The 18,251-nt window shown below is 38.8% G+C and overlaps 4 protein-coding genes across 5 annotated transcripts in view; 1 reads left to right on the forward strand and 3 right to left on the reverse strand.

Moving 5' to 3' along the window:
* Positions 1–10,270, reverse strand: part of LOC118269846 (oxysterol-binding protein-related protein 1) — a 78,042-nt gene extending 67,772 nt beyond the window's left edge. Inside the window, exons 1-11 of the mRNA XM_050698609.1 lie at positions 9,849–10,270; positions 6,840–7,000; positions 5,900–6,097; positions 4,854–4,998; positions 3,916–4,061; positions 3,303–3,512; positions 2,747–2,867; positions 2,199–2,338; positions 1,406–1,516; positions 803–895; positions 656–731 (exon numbers count right to left, since the gene is read on the reverse strand). Of these exons, the coding sequence (XP_050554566.1) occupies positions 656–731; positions 803–895; positions 1,406–1,516; positions 2,199–2,338; positions 2,747–2,867; positions 3,303–3,512; positions 3,916–4,061; positions 4,854–4,998; positions 5,900–6,097; positions 6,840–7,000; positions 9,849–9,993 (1,546 nt within the window). The 5' untranslated portion in view covers positions 9,994–10,270. The remainder of the gene's footprint in view (positions 1–655; positions 732–802; positions 896–1,405; positions 1,517–2,198; positions 2,339–2,746; positions 2,868–3,302; positions 3,513–3,915; positions 4,062–4,853; positions 4,999–5,899; positions 6,098–6,839; positions 7,001–9,848) is intronic.
* LOC118269957 (17-beta-hydroxysteroid dehydrogenase 13-like) overlaps positions 1–18,251 on the reverse strand; it is a 157,936-nt gene that overhangs the window by 119,401 nt on the left and 20,284 nt on the right. The window lies entirely within an intron of this gene.
* On the forward strand, positions 10,763–13,471 carry LOC118269865 (zinc finger protein 175). The gene is made up of 2 exons (XM_035585206.2): positions 10,763–12,002; positions 12,190–13,471. The coding sequence occupies exons 1-2, from the start codon at positions 10,945–10,947 to the stop codon at positions 12,500–12,502; spliced, it is 1,371 nt and encodes a 456-aa protein (XP_035441099.2). The 5' UTR covers positions 10,763–10,944; the 3' UTR covers positions 12,503–13,471.
* Positions 13,564–18,197, reverse strand: LOC118270090 (17-beta-hydroxysteroid dehydrogenase 13). 2 transcript variants are annotated; one of them, XM_050698628.1, is made up of 6 exons: positions 17,879–18,197; positions 17,407–17,544; positions 15,475–15,666; positions 14,887–15,016; positions 14,411–14,587; positions 13,564–14,127 (listed from the first exon to the last, which is right to left on the reverse strand). In XM_050698628.1, exons 1-6 carry the CDS (start codon positions 18,110–18,112, stop codon positions 13,982–13,984), a joined length of 1,017 nt encoding a protein of 338 aa, XP_050554585.1. In that variant the 5' UTR covers positions 18,113–18,197; the 3' UTR covers positions 13,564–13,981. The 2 variants fall into 2 exon arrangements, with proteins under 2 accessions (XP_050554585.1, XP_050554586.1); XM_050698629.1 differs by having other exon boundaries at positions 13,801–14,127; positions 17,407–17,573; positions 17,879–18,159.

Below are 18,251 nucleotides of genomic sequence, written 5' to 3' on the forward strand. Positions count from 1 at the left end.
TTCTGCATAAATCACTCACTCGCACCATGAGTCAGACAGAGACAGTGAAAGAGAAGACTACCTCATACGTAGATTTATTTATATGAAAAAAAACTGATAATCACTGTTTTATATTTACTATTGTAATCTTCAAACCCTACACTACCTCCTATTAAAGCCGTGGCAGGTACTTTTAAAGCGCCTTATACTACATAGTATGCCTTTGTCTACCACTTTGGGAATGTAATCGCGTGATGTTTTATGTATGTTATATTAGAAGGATCAAAAACTAACATTAATTATTGACGATTACAGTGATTGGGATAACTGGATCTTACGCCTCACTGCAAAATGAAACGAAGATGAATTTATTTAATCGTTTCCATTTGACAAAGCTATCAGAATTTAATTATTTAAAATAAACATAGACCCATATATTTTGTATCCCACTAAAATTATACAAATCACACAAATATTATAAATGTGAAAGTTTGTTTGTTTGGATGTTTGCATGTTTGTCCGTCAATCACGTTAAAACTACTGAACGGATTTTAATGAAATTCTATATACAGACAGGGTATGAGCTAACTTGGGTAATAGAGTACTTTTAATCCCACGGAAACGCAAGCGAAGCCACTGTTTTGAGGGTTGTTATGATTAAGAAAATCTTACTTACCTTCAAAAACATCAAAGAAATTCTCTTTTGAGTCATTCAAAGTAGAGGATGATTTCGACTTTTTCTTTCTCTTGCTCTAGAACAAAAATAAATAACGTTAGCTAGTCTCAGACAGACAAAAAAGAAGAAATACGACTTTTTACGTACCTTGGTAAGTTCTTCCGCGACGGACATCTCCAACGCGTGATGTGTCCTTGCTAGCGCCGCGAGAGCCTCTTCTAATACACGGTTGCGCTCTATCTGTGGGTAATAAATAACCATATAAGTGTGGGAGAGCCATGCTTCGGCACTGCTGGGCCGGCTCGACCGGTGTGATACCACGGCCTCACTGAAAACCGACGTGAAACAACGCTTGCGTTGTGTGAGTGAGGTTACCGGAGGCCCAATTACTCCCTTCTTAACCCTTAAATTCCTAACCCCAAAAGGCCGGCAACGCATTTGTAACACCTCTGGTATTTCGGGTGTAGAAAAAACAATTTAATAAATATTACTTTTCTAAAATTAAAAGTATCTTAACGATGATTAACGTGACATATAATATAGCATCACGACGCGACACTCGCTGTATTGTTTGTAAATGAAATGGTACTCATAACTAACTATAAGCCCTAGCGGAGCTTGAAACTAGTCGAGATACCTCGTCAAAACAGTGACTCCCCAAAACGTTAGTGAACCATAAAGCATAGTACAGATTTTATGTTATGTTTTTTAGCATGTAAAGTTCTAATATTACATTATGTAATGTGTTACCTCTCTACTAAGCCGGGCGGAGTCTGCGTCCCTCGCCTGCGCGACTAACGCGGCGCAGTGACGTAACGCGGACAGAGCCTCCGAGCCCGTGCCACACACGTGTTGGAAGCGCTGTAACAAGACATACAAACTATAACACTGTTCTTTTAGTACTACATCCTATCTACATGTACATCATGAAGTCTCAATGGATATTGAGATAGAATGAAGAAGTGTTTAAAGTCAAGTCAATTCTAACATGAAGAAGTGTTTAAAGTCAGTCAAGTCATTCTAATATAATTAAGTACCTACATCAGATACAATGATAATAATCGCTGTTGAAAACAGTAGGGACTGGATTTTTTAAGTTTATTTTATTGAGGAAATATAATCACACTAGTTACTGCTAGCGGCTTCGCCCGCGTTCCCGTGAGCTAAAACGTATACATAACCTGTCTGTACCTATATCAAATTTCATCAAAATCCGTTCAGTAGTTTCAGCGTGATTGACGGACAAACATTCAAACAAACAAACTTTCATATTTATAATATGATAGCGAATTCTTTCCATTTTTCTGTTTCTCAAAAATACTAAGGGCCTGTTTCACAACATCTAGATAGCCGCTGTGTACCAAATAAATTCGAATTAAGAACATAATTTGTATGAACTATCTTTTATATAAGTTTATCAGGTACTTTTATGGAGGTGGTAAAACATGAGCTAAGTAGAAAAAATATCCCAATTTTCAGCTATGACCTAAGTATGAATACCACCCGAATCTTCAGCTATCACCCTTGTACCAGTCCCACGTACCATGTAGGCGGAGTGATGCAGCGAGGTGCCGACGTTGACGGACTTGTCGAGCGCGGCCACGATGGCGGCGCACTCGCGCAGCTGCGTGTCCAGCAGGGCCAGGCTGTTGGTCGCCGCCGTCAGCGCGTCCTGCATCGAACCTGGGACACAAACAAACAATGTTTTTAAAGTTTTCTGGTTGGCCAAAGATTTAAAAGGAAGAAGAAAGAAAGAAAGGTCGGAATACGTGCGAAGGGAAAGAGAGACAGCAGTTACTGCTTTGAAAGATAGACTAAACACAGAAGTCAGGTCCACATTATTTCCCAGTAAATAGTCATATTTAGCTCTAACTCTCAGTTTAATATGTCTCACGAAAGTTATAATATAAACCAAGTGACTAACTATTTCATGGGACCTATAACTCAAATAGTGAAAAGTAGGTATACATTGTACAGCGGCATTACGTGTCATAATGTGCAGATGCACCCGTATTTACACCTTCGGGGATAAAAGGCATGACGTTGTTGTTGAAGGTAATAAGTTTAAGTAACATCGTTATAGATTCTTACCCAATGGTTTACACTCATCTTCCAAGTCCTCGGTGGCTTCCCTTGCGGAGTCGGGCGACGCGCCCGCCCATAGGTAGTGGCCCGAGTATGCAATGTGCTCGTTCAATGCTGTCACCCATTGCTACAACAATAATGATAAATTATTTTTTTAGATCTTTAAATTGTTCTAAATAATCACATGAGAATCGTACAAAACACGTATTTTGTAATTATAAGATGGGAGGTGCGAGTTGTATCTTTAAGCTTCTTTAGTTTTGCGCTACGCCTTACTATAATTTTTTGCTTCATTAGATGGCACCACTGTCGATTTTAGTTCTATCGTATAAAAATGAAGAATCGACAGTAGTATTAATCGTACAAAAGATAACATTTTAAAAGATTTTATTGCTTTTCCTCACTAAACAAACACACGCACACCGGCTAATCGAAGCGCCGGACGCACTTTCGTTTCGTTTTCGTTCAACGTAAAACAAACTAATACTAAGGGTACAGTTTAGAAATTAGCATTCATCTTAAATTTTCTCGTGTTATTTTCCTACTGCTCTTAACTACTGACTTGTCTGCACGCAGGAATGTCCCGCTCGGCCTGCACGGCGAGGCGGTGCGTGTCTCCGTCGCTGAAGCGCAGCAGTATGGCGGCGGGGTCGGTACCGACGGCGCTGAGCGTGGCGGCGTCCAGGTACTTGCGCGCGCGCCACGCCGCGCCCGGCCGCGCCGCCTCCGCGCGGGACCCGTAGTACAGCAGCACGCCGCGCTGGACCACCGCCTGCACCGGAGGAACATATTAGTACCATGTCAGTGCATAATCGAAGACGGTTGGAGCGAGACTGGTTTATTATTCATCATATTTATTATTTCACTATAAAATGAGGATCTTTTTGAAGAATATTGACTTAGAAATAATTATCAAACGTCATTAGATTTGGGTATAAATAAGTTAAATTATACAATACATTTGTCACGATCTCTACTTTTTGAGCGGATGCCGTAATATTTTACAAAGAACAATCATCGCTCTCTGATTAATCTGAACCTTAAACTGTCGGTTTCTAAAAAAACAATTAAGCTCAAAGATTATGACAAATGTGAACCTTATCTACATAACCTTCGAATGTCATAGTCCAACAGTGAACGAACTCAAAACTGTATCCCTCTTTTCTCCAACTCACCCAAACTGGTCTCCACCCCAAGAACCGCGACCTCTTCAGCAACGGACCCTCGAACCTCGCGGCAGTTCTCTGCAGCCGCTGCACGGGTCGCACGCTTAACACTTCACGCATCTCTGTGTCCTTAGCCATGTCTATAGCTAACTGACCTATAGAGAAAGAAGAAGTTAGCTTATGAGAATTTGCGTTACATAGATGGCGCCACTGGCGTTTTAAGTACTATCCAATGAAGGGTGTCAAAATGTTTTTTTTAATTTTAACATAATACGAAAGTTTTGAGTGGTCAATCTGCCTTTTATTGCATATAGTGTATGAATGTAATGGGTAGGAAATAATATTGATAATGAATTGTCCAGTTTCTCAATTTTTTCTGTGATAGTAAGAAAATAGCAATATATTTTCCTTATAATACATGGGAATCTAAAATAACATGTAATAATTTTATCAGAGGGATTATTAGTAAAAGTTTGCTTTACCTTAAATCGAAATGAGAGCGCGTTCGGCGCTTTGATTGGCCGGTTCGAATTAACTAACTAATCAGAGAGCCGTATAGTAAAGAAAAGTCGTACTAATAGTGAAGGTTATTCGTCTAGCAAAAAAAAAACGTTTAAAAAACGTTGCCCCACATTAGGATTTTCTCCTGTGCCTGCGTTTACAAACATACAAGTTCACATACACATGACACCCAGACCCGAAACAACGATTTGCGGATCACACAAAGAGTTGCTCCGTGCGGGAATCGAACCCGCTACACGTTGCGCGGCGGCCGGTCGCCCAGCCACCGCACCAACTGTGCAGTCGAGTCGAGTCTAGTTCAGGGGCCTTAGTCTGCGAGAGGGACGGAGCTATGTAGGTTGTATAGCTCCGTCCCTCTCGCACTGCTCAGAGATCGACCATTCTGACACAATTGTAATAGCAGACTAAGGCCCCAGTATACTAACCGCTATTATTCCTAAGCGTGGTATCGACTCCGTTCTGCAGTAGTAACACGGCGAGTCTGGTGTGTCCTCTGTACGCCGCGCAATGCAAGCACGTGTTGCCTTGCGCGTCCACGCAGTTTATATTTGGAGGGTTTGGACTGCTTAGCTGAAATTAAAATAGGTGTATGTTATAGATACACAAATAGGTAGATTAGTTTTTGAGTTATTTTGTGAATTTATTATTAATATTGACTTAGCCAAAAAAGAATAATAGTGGCATTAGGTTGGTGGCATAAGTTGAATCAATTCACAGTTTATCTAAAAGGAAATCAATAAAACATTATAATTAGGGCAATTGTGATGCAATATGCAACATTATATGTCTTTTAAAGTGACATCAATATTTTGTCTATCAATTTAGATAATGTCAAGGTAATATTTTTATTATTACTTGTTTCTTAGTAGCGTCAGGTGGTGAATGTCAACAATGCACCTTATTACATAATACTGTATTTAATTGTAATTCTTTCAGTAGGACAGTGGCGGGTTCATAATTAATATCAAATTAAGTTTATTTCTTTATGGTGCTCCCACACAGCGGTTATACATATAACGTAATCCAACAATATGTAACAAAAACATTTGTGTTTAAACAAATTATAACAGTGGTTGTAGAGTATGTTACATGCTGTTATAAATGTCACACAATGTTGTATAACGTTATATAACTGCTGTGTGGGAGCACCATTAACTTTTGTGTCAGTTACGCTAACAGCAAGATAATAATTCTAAACAGGCGCTTATCGTCACGCCTTTTATTCCCGAAAGGGTAAGCAGAGGTGTACATTACGGCACTGTAGAATGTACACCCCCTTTTCACAATTTTTGTTATAAGTAAGTCCCATGTAATAAGGGTGAGCCAATTGCCATATACTGGGCACAAATTCAGACTCCGTGCTACTACTGAGAAATTTCCGACTAGGTATATATTAATAAAAAAAAGACAAACAGGCACACGAAGCACTTAGTTTTACAATACACAAATAAGACATAAACAAATAGCTCACCAATTCCTGAATATCATCAATCCTGCCATCTTTGGCGGCTGTCAGTAGTCTGAGTTCCCTCTCGTGTCTCTCCGCCCTCCCAGCCGCCTCGAGCAATCTCTGCACGTCTCTCGTCTTAGACATGTCACACGGCGTCCTACCTTCGCCGTTCATTATATTGACGTCAGCTTTGTATTTTAGTAAAAGGATTACTAGTTCCTGTAGGAAAGAAAAAGTTTAGTTGTAAAACATTTCTATATTGAAAAAACTTTATTCAATTTTCGATTTTATAAACTTTGAGAGAGAGATGAAAATCTACAAAAGATTAACAGATAGAACAGCTTGATCAGAGTATGTATGTAGTCTGTACTTCGTGATATGGGTATAACATAAAGAACAATTTGCTGATAACCAGAGCGAGTACGTGTTACAAAATTAACTTACAAAATGTCAATGAAGCATAAAAGGACCATAATGGCAGAGTCGGAAAGAGCGAGTTGCTGCTAAATATAAATACAGGTCGATCAATGATTTGGGGAGTGTCAGCCAAATATAGGTAGAAGGCTTGTTTCGTTAACGGAAAGTTCCCAATACAGCGCCGCGTAGGAGGCGGTAGAACGTAATCAAATGCTTTTACGGACAATATTAGATAATAACAGACGAGCTAGGCTATTTTGCAACTGGCAATTCGAACTTTCTAACTTATTAGAGGCCTAATAGTTACATTATCAGAACAGATTTTTAACCATTTGTGTTATAAATCCCATGTAATAGGGGATGAGCCTATTGTCAAATGTCAAATACTGGGCACAATTCCAGACTTTGTGCTACTACTGAGAAAAAGCCCAACAATACTTCGTCCGACCGGAGAATCGAACCGGAGACCCCCCCGGCAGTCGCACTTGCGACCACTCGACCAACGAGGCAGATTAAATAACTGCTTCATAAAACATAATCTCACCTCATTTCCAATAAAGGAGGCTTTATGTAGCGCCGAGTCGCCGGTGTCATTGACCTCGTCCACATTGGCACCAGCTTCCAATAGCGCTTCCACTACATCCTTATGTCCGAAGTATGTGGCCAAGTGGAGCGGAGTCCAGCCTAGATTTGTTTTGTTTTTGCCTGGAAAAAGAACATGATACATTTTGAGTAAATTGCTTTATAGTCCAGATATCTTAAAAAGAAATCTAATTGGTTTATACTGAACATTAATTTGATGATGACAGGGTGTAAAAATTAAAAATCTATTTAGTCCTTCAGTGAGATAATGAAAAAACACGTATACACGTATTTTTTTATTTTGTCATATAAGATTATAATAACTACTTAGAAATCAAAGTTTAGGAGTGTGAGAAAATACGTAGCCTAAAGGCTAATGAGACTTGAAAGTTGTAACTCTGCTTATTACAACAAGTACCTAACAAATAGAAACTCATTTCAATCATGTTATAATCAGTGATACTTTTTATTATATAACTAAATATAAAGAGTTTGTTTGAACGCTTGAACCTAGTTACTGGTTTCAGAGATTAGCGCATTCAATTTGAATAATTAGTGGCAGATAGTCCATTTATTGAGGAAGATTATCTATAGTTAATATAAAAATAACTAAGTCGGGTTTTCCTTCCTGAAGCTATAACTAACTCCAGAACGCACGAACCGATTTCCACGATTTTGCATTCGCTGGAAAGGTCTCGGGCTCCGTGAGGTTTATAGCAAAGAAAATTCAGAAAAATCATTGGTGGGGAAACCGAGTTCGCCGGGTTTGCTAGTAGACTATAAAACATCACGCTACGATCAACAGGAGCCAAGCAGAGCGGGTGAAACCGCGCCGAAGTCGCTAATAACTAGTTAAGATAACTATCTTAATACTAATTAGTTCAATGATATCTAATCCTATGGAAAAAACACAACATTAAAATGATAGTGATCTCTAATGATGCAGACAGATTAGTTACATAGGTAACTTGAACAAATAAAATGTCACAAATGAGTAACACATTAGCATATCTAGTTGTTTTTCTTGTTTCATAATATTATGTTATGTATATGATGTCATCTTATTGTTTAAAAGGTCTTATATTGATATTAGATTTTTATAACTTACTTAATAGTTATGCAATACAAACTGTATTTTTTAACTCATAAGATTATAATTTGAATGTGCTTGCTAAGAATTTTGTAACTAGTGAGGAACTTAATGTTGAGACCTTGCCCTTGTTCCAAGCTTAATGTTGAATAAATTATTGAATGGTGAATTGAATAGTTAGTTAAGTTTTAATGATAACTATCTTGAGTAACTAGTTTATTTAAATTAATAGTTAGTTTACTCACATAACTTAGAATAGTTATACTGAGAAAAGCTATAGTTACTAGATTCGAGACACAGACTAGGCTGCGAGACATCGCGGCGACATCGCTGCGTCCACGCACGCTGCTGATGATAAAGAGTCCTACTGTGATTGATATACAGTTGACTCTCTTTGATTCAAACCTTCGATTATTCGAACCTCTCGGTAATATGTAAATCGAAGTCATCACGAGGTAACTAGTTGTATTTATTTCGAACTAACTAAACCAATACATTTTTAAACATTCGGTAGTTAATTCGAATGATAAAATCATTGCTAAATAACAAAAATACGTGATAATTTCAACTTATTGGGGTCAACCTTTTGATAATTCGAAGTTGCAGAAAGACAGAGACAGAGATTTTGCAGTTAATATTATTATTTGCAGATATATTAGCCTACATTCTGAGGCCAGTTCGAATTTTGGTCTATTTAATATTTCAAACATTCGGTAATTCGAAATATTTTAAGAATCCCACCAATTTAGAATTATCGAGTGTTGAATGTACCTACCTAGTTAATCTTGTACTGCAAAAAAAATGCACATCAAATAGCCAGTAATATTAAACCAATCTGACACAGTTCAGTGGTTTAGAATAATTTATTGTAAGCTATAAAATGTACACAATACCTTAGTTAGTTAAACAATGAATCACAGAAGTCGGTCATCTACTAACATTATAAATGTGAATTTCTGTTTATGTGTATGTTTGTTAATAATCAACCCAAAATGGCTGAAGGGAGCAGGATAAAATTTGGAACAGGGGTAGGTTATGGTGTGGAATAACACATAGGATATTCTTTATCTCAGGGGACTATGGGTGAAGCCGCTGGCAGAAGTTAGTATGCTATAAAATGTAAACAATAGGTCAGTTGAACAATGAGTCACAGAAATTGGTCATAGTGAATAAAAGCCTATGATAAATGAGTCTCACAGCTGTACAAATTCTAATTATGACCTCATTTTGTACTTTAAACCATAACTTAATAAATAACAGAAAGACAATTTTCATATAACTACACTAAGATGATAAAGATTTAACAATATATTTATATGGTTTAACATTAACATTCTCATATAACTAGAATAGAATCAGGCATTACTTTGCGGAAACATACACTAACAATATAATATATTTTTAGTTTTCAATCTGCTTTTAGATGTATTTTTCTAAATATATTGTAATTTGTATTGTAAGTGTAGATTAACATTCTCATTTTAAAAACATTTGATAGATCTTATGTAAGGAATATCTTAGGACTGATGGGTCACATCTAAGATAGTGCTGTTACAAATCCAATGTAAGGACAGTAAGGAATTTCATAGGAACAATGAGTTACATCTAAGACAATACTATCACAATTAAAAACAAATTAGGTGTGATGGGAAATGATTAAATGAACAGATAGAAATGAAAATTATGAGCTTGGATCACATACCTACTGAATTTTTCTACCAGGAATATTAAGTCTTTCTTTTAATAATAATTCTTTGTTTCTAACTATACCAACATCCAAATTACTTCAAGCTCTGTCTCCTTAACTGGGCAATGCCCGTATCTCAGGAAGACAGTCCTCCTGAGATACAGGCTTCCCATTACATTCGCAGATATTCTTACCTTTGCAATTGATATCCAGAGTCAACTTCCCTTCATCCTTCGCTTCCAACATCGCCTTGACCACAGACAGTTCTCCGTGCCTGGCAGAATATAACAACGATTCCTGTGCCTCATTATTACTATTATTGTCTTTGGAGCTAGCCATACTGGCGACTTGTTCACTCCCTGTATAATTTACACAATGTTTTGTCGCAAAACATGGATTTCTGACATCAACACCAGTCAGCGTCACTCGCCGTTTTATATTTCGTCCTAACACTGCACAAACAGTTCGATTTAAAAATTTGAATTTCACATTTAACGCTCACTGATATACATGATAAAATCGCACTTTAATGTCGAACGCGATATGTAAATTAATTAATTTGTGAAATTCAATGCGATCAAAGCCTACCCACAGTACCCACCTATCATTTCAATAACTTGACAGATTCTAATGTCACTGTCAAACGGGTAGGCAGTGCGAATTGTTAATTTAGTAATGGTTCTGTACATACATAATTTTATTTAAAATGAGATTTTAGAGTTTCACAAAGAGGAATAAATTGAAGTTATCAAACTTAATATTTATTAGAACTGTATTTTAGTTAGTAATCCATGTTTATTTTTATTTTAAATTTGCATATCTTCAAAAAATACTACTTTTTATAATATTAATGTAATTTAAGTAGGATTATTATATAATTACATGACCTCATAATAGGTACTTATCTAATTAATTATACCATTAATTTTCATCTCTTAGGCAACAGCATGTTTAACGGATTTTATTATTTCTACGGTACCCTTATTTCAACGACCTTGACCTCATATCCTGATTACTTAGTTTTCGTTCAGAAACATAAGATGTCGACGACACAATATTTATTCTAAAGAAAAACTATTGTTCATTGTAGGTATGAGAAAATTAATAAATTAAAGAAAGTACCTAATAATTAATTGTAAGCGCACTGCAGCGATACCGAAAATTAAGAAATCCTGCTTGTGAATCTGAATGATCTTGGATCTGTCAGAAAGTAAAACTACAATAACTGTCATCGTCTGGCTAATTGCCTATCCACCGGTGTCTAGTAAATATTATTGTAAATAGATAAAAATGTGTGATGATGTTCAAAACTGTTGTCGAATATGTCTGGACGTCGAATCAGACCACGTCAACATACTCGAAAATCCCACAATTACCCTTCAATTGAAGGCCTGCCTCTCCGTAACGATATCATCTAATGATCATCTTCCTAAAACGATTTGTTCGTCCTGTGTGTCATTATTGAACCAATTTTATAATTTCCAACTCAATGCCCGCTGTTCCCAAGACTGGCTTGAGTCTTCAGTCCAAGAAAAGTTGAAAAAGTCGACGGAAAACAAAATGGTGATACAGCCGTTACCCGACTCCGAATACAACTCGGATTCGCTTCTAGAATTTCTAAACAATACTGCGAACATCGAAGAATACTTGAACAATCTTGGCAAGGAAGACATACCATGTATTGTGAACATGTTGGACAAAAATGAACACACTTTTGAAATTAGTAAAATGAACAATAAAATCACTAAATTGCCAAGCCCTAAAAAGAAGGATTTGGTGAAAAAGTTTAAATCAGAAAAGGATGTAATCAATTCAGAAGTGCATATAGTAAAAGGTATAGTAATGAGGGAATCAGATAGCAAAACTAATGTGAATCAATCAAAAGTAGAATCTAGCGCATTTATCTGTTTTGGGTGTAAAACTAAATATGATGCAGTACAGAAATTGCTGCAGCACTTGAGTGTTTGTGACATAGCATCTAGAACATGTATACATTGTGACATGCTGTTTAATTCTAAGCAACAAATGCAAATGCATTCAATTACCCACAATACTTCGGCACCTTTTACATGCAACTGCGGACAAGAGTTCCCATCAAAAGAGAGACTGATACAGCACCACAAAACTTGCCTCATGGATTATGCAGCTTCGGTAGGATGTGTGTACCGATGTAAAGGATGCGGAGATACATTTAAAGAGAGATTTCAACTATACAAGCATGCCAAGGAACATCTTGTTAAGGCTGATGAGAGAGTGTGTGATATTTGTGGACATACTTTTAATGGTACAGAAGCACTAGTTAAACATAGGAAGGAAGAACATGAAAAACCTGAGAAGGTTATTTATAGGTAAGTCTTATCACTTTATTACCGTTTTAACAAAATTGTCTTGTATTTAAGGAAGTCCATAAAGTTTAACTGGAATTTAAGATTTATACCTCCCGAGTTAGTCAGGATGTCAAAAGTCTTCTTTAAACACTTCAAATATCTTTTTCATAATGAAAAATATTCTTACATTACTTTTTTACTGTTTCAGATGCAAGATATGCAACATAACAGCAACAGACCGCAAAGAAATGTACATACATGTGAAGACACATACCGCAAAACCGGAACCAACACGTCACCTATGTGAGTCTTGTGGACGTAGCTTTGCAACTAGAACCTCGTTATTCCGTCACTCAATACTCCATGAGAGTGAAACAACAGTATGCCATATTTGCAACAAACAATTTGTAGATACAAAATTAATGGAACATCATTTGAGAGAACATATAGAAATTACCATTTGTGAAAAGTGCGGACAAAGTGTGAATAAATATAAATTGGCTACACATGCCTGTGTTTAGGGTGTGAAAATGAGAAGATTATATGCAGCTTACTAAAATGTTAGTTACTGGATTTGGCAGAAAAGTGAATTTAACTAGTGTAATAACTTAACTATTTGTAAGCCACACCAAGGGCCCATAGTCATGAACTGATACAGCATCCTACTGTTAACTGTTTGTTGAACTGTTACACTTAACAGTTAATTCACTCACTAGTGAGCATATAATATAATTAAACTGATATCTCACATCTAGTTATTTAAAAATAATAATGCTAGTTAATAGATTTTAGTCATGATTGAATTTAATTAAAAGAGAGAAACTTCATTAAAATTAACCAATGATAATTCTCTTTAGCTTAGTTTGTGCATTTATCTACCTACCGGTATCTAAGTGTAAGATTTCTGTGATTTTTCTTAAAATTTTGTAGGCAAATGTGCCATCTTAGGTGTACTTAAATGAATCGTGTAGTTCTTGTATTAATTATAAGACGAAAAATATTAGTTTTTGGAAATACAGGGTAACAGCATATTTTATAGTTTCGGCAAGTAATAAACAGGTGATGATAGATAGTTACATGTTATCTGACATCTCACTCGCACGCACATACTTTTATAGCGATGACGTTATACTTTATATCCTGCATCCCTTTCTGTAAAAAGAGAGTTAATTTTAATTACCCATAGTTAGTTAAATTTTTAGAATCATATTTCACACTTAAAGCACTGAATAATAAGTAAACTTAAAGTCATTCATTTCCAATAGTTATTAGAATTTAAAAAAATCTAGTCATATAACTACCCTGTCATTTCTCAATTATTGTGACGTAATTATTTTTAATTAAAAATCAAAGTACTTTTGTGATACAAATTATATTCTATAACTATTTCTGTAGCACATGTAAAAAAGAAACATACAATGTCTTCTTTTTATGTCTCTGTAAATAGGTATATTTCTTCAGTGTGACGAAAATAAAACGATTTGATTCCATACATGATTTTATTGTTATAGTTATTGTAAAAGAATCTAAGATCGGTACTATCTAGAATACTTTACAGCTATAAAACACAAGTATAAAAAATCTTCACGAGAATTTTAAAACTGCGTGCTCCTTTTTTAAAACTTGAAAAAGAAAATCTCGAGAACATTATCTATTCTCTTTTTTGTTTGTTTTGGAATTGGGGGCAAACGAGCATACGGATTACCTGATGGTAAGCGATCAGCGTTGCCCATAGACACTCGCAACACCAGAGAAAACAACGATCTTTTAAAAAAGGAACACGTTTTTTTCTTGAAGGTTTGAAGGTCGTATAGGTTCGGAAATACCGCCGATGTCGAGTGACCTTCCACACGTATCCTCACCACAGTAAAAAAGTTTCACATCTTTTACGAAACTTCATATTTAAGAAGTTTTATGAGCATTCCAGCTCTTGAATAATTCTATCCACCATATCTGGATATTTAGGCTTACAAGGTAGCCGAGAACCAATAAAGATCCTCTCAGCAAAAACAAAACCATCCTCTGTGACGGATGTTGAAGAAATCAGTAAAAATAACTCTTATTCTGAACGGCATAAGGTTGTTCAGATCGATTAGGAACTTCATGAATGAGGGTATGCTGATATTCCTGTAGTTCTTGCGGACTCCTGGAAATTGTGAAACATTGATTACAAAAAGAACACCGAAAATAACGCCAACAGGACTTAAAGCTCTTACCCAAGAAAATGTTTTAGGTATGAAAGCAAAGGCACATCATTTATACCAGTTACAGGATTGTAATGGAACTATCAGTCTATACTGGGTGCCTAATGCCTACATATCTAGTGAACCCATTGCCAAACAAAAGGGCACAACCTCAAACGGCAATCGTTATTTTGGACTACTTAAAGACTCTAGCAAAATGTGGACAAACAACCCAGTGGACAATACCTTCAATAATAGTCTTAGCAGCTTGCTTTGCCGTAATTTCGGTGTACCACGTGGTGAAACGATGCGATGGCTGTGGGTACATGCCGGTGGCAACCGTCGCCAGGTACACTGACGTGGTGTTGATGTTCTTTGTCCACGTGTCCAGCCTGAGCTCTTCTGTTATGGAATCCATCAGGCCTGGGTGGAAAAATTAGATTTGTAGGTAACTGGCATAAGAAATAGTTTCTTGGAATCTACTTTTTTATCTTAATTTGTAATTAGGGTTTTTTCCAAATAGAAAAATGACAGCCCCATTATATAAAGTATTCTTAATTATGTACCTACAGTCATCAGTCTTTTCAAGGTTAAGGGTACTTTTAATTACCCTTAACAGACGAGTATGCATGAAAAGTTATCGTAATGATATGTTTCTCGAAAATCGGTTTCAGTAAACTTGAGTCTAAGAAAGTTTGAGTGGTTACCACAGTGATAAGAACCTTTTAGTCCAAACTTGGCTGCACAGTACGGAATCATGTCGGCACAGGGCATTAGGCCTGCACTAGAGTTTATCGCGATTATATGTCCATGTCGCCTCTCTATCATATTGGGCAGGAACGCTTGAATAACCTGGAAACCAAAAATCCTTGATGGAAATGGATAAGGGACCTACTTTATGCAACCATTATTATGGACTGCCTCGTTGGTCGAGTGGTCGCAAGTGCGACAGCCGGACAAGGAGTCACGGGTTCGATTCCCGGGTCGGGCAAAGTATTACTGGGCTTTTTTCGGTTTTCTGAAAATTTCTCAGTAGTAGCACGAAGTCTGGAATTGTGCCAAGTGCATGGCAATAGTCTCACCACCTATTACATGGGACTTATAACACAAATGGAGAAAAGTGGGTGTACATTGTATAGCGGCATTACGTGCCATAATGTGCACCTCTGCCTACCCCTTCGGGGATAATAGGCGTGACGTTGCTGGTTATGCAACCAAAAGGGTCTATGCAGATCTGAACTGTGGTAAGCAGCTGCTGTACTTACTGGACCAAGGTTAAATACTAAGTACTAAATAGTCCTTCAATTTACCCAAAAATGCGAAAGCAGGTTGGTCTCGATGAGCTTCAAAATGGCGTCTTGTCGCAGATGACTGATGGGTGCACAGGTCAGAATCCCCGCGTTGCTAACTACCATCGTTACGTCGGTCAGCTGGCGTCGCATGCGCAGTGCTAGGGCTGCTACTTGTTCACGAGCTGTCACGTCTATTGTGTAGCCGTAACACTGAGAAATAAATTAGACCATCAGGGACTTATAATAGTTTGTATATTTTATGGACTAGGTACCTATTTTCGGAGAGGCATAAGAGAAAAGCTACTCAGGAATTTACATGGCTCTGCATACTATTAACGGAAGAACAGGAGAATTCTAAAATTAATTTATTAAATTTCTCAGGTGGTAGGTTTCGGCCGACGGCATTATAACCACCCACCGAGCAAAACCGTGTCGCCAAGCGGCCTAGCCGTGTTCCGCTACGATGCTCGGTGACGCCGTACGAGAGGATGGGTCGAAATGTTTGTTCCACTATGGGTAGACCGATCTGGCGCGCGCTGGTGTGGCTGCATCGGGTGGCCAGTCGCGGAGGGTAGCGGGATCCGAGGCACGGTGCACCGCTGGCCGACCGCAGATAGTTGGGGGCCCAATTAGCGTGCTAGCCACACGTGAAAGGCTGCCCCGCCATCTAGCGAAAAATCCCACGTATACGCCATCGTGCCGGTTGGCGACCGGAAGTTACGTGGGGGGGCTCGGGCGTCCCCGCAGTCTCCAGGCTGGCCTCCCATTGATGTGGCTAACTGCAGTGCGCGTCTGGGGTCGCCTGTGAGGAGGAACATTTCACTGCCATCCTCTCAGCAACTTATTTACGACTATGAAAACGAGAGCTAAGAAAAGGGTTCAACAGCGGCTGCACTCCTCTCCCTCAAAGTGCACCTCTCCAACATCCGAGGCTTGCACTCAAATCTCATTGCGGTCCATCACCATCTGGAGACCGAGAACCCAACGCTCTTGTTTCTCTCGGAGACCCAGATCAGATGTCCGTCGGACGTATCATACCTGAACTACCCAGGCTTTTCTCTGGAGCACAACTTCGTTCCCCGTGCAGGCGTATGCCTATACGTCCAAGACGGCGTCTGTTACCGGCGTCTCCGAAACTTTGAGGACCCCAGTTTTTCAACCTTGTGGATACTGGTGGACACAGGCATAGAGAAAATCCTCTATGCCTGTGTCTACCGGTCGCACAGCGGAGATTTGGAGACGACCAGATTAGCGCAGCACCTTGTGGAGACGGCGGATGCGGCTCGGCAGAGGTACCCATCGGCCCAGTTGGTGTTACTGGGGGACTTTAACGCTCATCACCAGGAGTGGCTGTTCCCATACCAGTGCACTGACCATGCTGGGAGGAAATGCGTAAGCTTGCGCTAACGCTTGGCCTGACCCAGCTGGTCCAGGAGGCCACAAGGGTGCCCGATGTCGACTCGCACACTGCCAACTGCCTAGACCTTCTGCTGACAACTGATCCAGACAGCTACTCGGTGTCAGTATCTTCACCCTTGGGTAGCTCTGACCACTGTCTGGTGAAATCCGTATCCACGTACTCCCCACCGGATCCTTGTCCCAGAGGATCTCGGCGGATGTGGCGGTATTAAGTCAGCAGAATTGGAACAGGATGCGATCCTCTTTTGCATCCTAATAACTTGGCGGCCTGTCTGCTTCTCTACTGAAGACCCGTCAGCTTGTGCGGATGCCATAACAGGGGCGTTGCGTGAGTGCATGGAATACTACATTCCATTCTCTGACGCGACATCTTTCAGGCATGCATATGATACCCAGACCCGAAACAACAATTTGTGGATCACACAATGAGTTTGACACCACCAGGCCAACCGTGCAGTCATTCACGTCAGTCACACACAGTCAGTCACTTTGTATTTATGACATTAGGTCTATAAGTACGGCAACACCTACCTCTCCATCTTTTTGTCTTATTTCGTCGATGACAGCGTTGTTTCTCCGCGCGTCGTTGTCCCAACATATGACGGTGGCGCCCAACTCTGCGAACTGAATCGCCAACTCCCTTCCGATGCCGTGACCTGCTCCTGTTACCTGTGCCAAACTTCCAGGCTTTAGTGGTTCTACGGATAAATGCAATGAGGGAAATCTGGGAAACATATCTATTCCTCTACTTGCCCGTTTCAGGACATTATTTTAATAGCGATTTAATACTTTAATGGGGCTCCGGGGTTGGTATACTATGAGGGCCCAGTGCCTCCTTTACGTGCAGATGGTGGCCACCGAGGAGATTTTAGTGAGGTAAAAATCCCACACTCCCTAGTTTTACCCCAAAAAGGTAAGCGCGTTTTGAAGGTTTCCCCTCGTCAACAAAAAAAGGAAAGAACTTTTATAAATATCAAATATTTTTATATTAAACATCACTAACTAAAACGGTCTCTCCATGTAAGCTCTTCATAGTTGGCGGGATGAACACCCTCGCAGCAGCCAGAGTACAGGTGGAACACAGTTTGAGAAGCAGCACCAGAGTATCTAAGGTCCAGAGAGGTACAGCAGCCAACCCCCCACTGCCCCACCACGGCAAGATCCATACTTCTTGCAGCACCCTAAATTTCCTAGCCAAAACACCTATAAGACGCACAAATATATTTTTCCTATGCATAAAGGTAAAATAAACCTAAAAATATACTGACTGAATGACAGTTGTGGTTGAATTGACAGTTGCTCCATTTTTTCATTACGGTTGGTAATAAATAACGTAGTGGCCAGTTCTGTTAAGATTTGAAAAAAGGAGTTAGGCG

This window comes from Spodoptera frugiperda, chromosome 15 (assembly GCF_023101765.2).
Source record: "Spodoptera frugiperda isolate SF20-4 chromosome 15, AGI-APGP_CSIRO_Sfru_2.0, whole genome shotgun sequence".
Taxonomy (NCBI): domain Eukaryota; kingdom Metazoa; phylum Arthropoda; class Insecta; order Lepidoptera; family Noctuidae; genus Spodoptera; species Spodoptera frugiperda.

What these genes read in the sequence shown, in the direction of transcription:
- LOC118269865 (XM_035585206.2), top strand. Translation starts at nt 10,945, where the DNA reads ATGTGTGATGATGTTCAAAACTGTTGTCGAATATGTCTGGACGTCGAA. An exon ending in CCTGAGAAGGTTATTTATAG is followed by an intron (nt 12,003 to 12,189) that starts GTAAGTCTTATC and finishes TTACTGTTTCAG; the next exon opens with ATGCAAGATATGCAACATAA.
- LOC118270090 (XM_050698628.1), bottom strand. Translation starts at nt 18,112, where the DNA reads ATGCATAGGAAAAATATATTTGTGCGTCTTATAGGTGTTTTGGCTAGG. An exon ending in ACCTGCTTTCGCATTTTTGG is followed by an intron (nt 15,017 to 15,474) that starts GTAAATTGAAGG and finishes TTTGGTTTCCAG; the next exon opens with GTTATTCAAGCGTTCCTGCC. An exon ending in AGCCAAGTTTGGACTAAAAG is followed by an intron (nt 14,588 to 14,886) that starts GTTCTTATCACT and finishes TTTTCCACCCAG; the next exon opens with GCCTGATGGATTCCATAACA.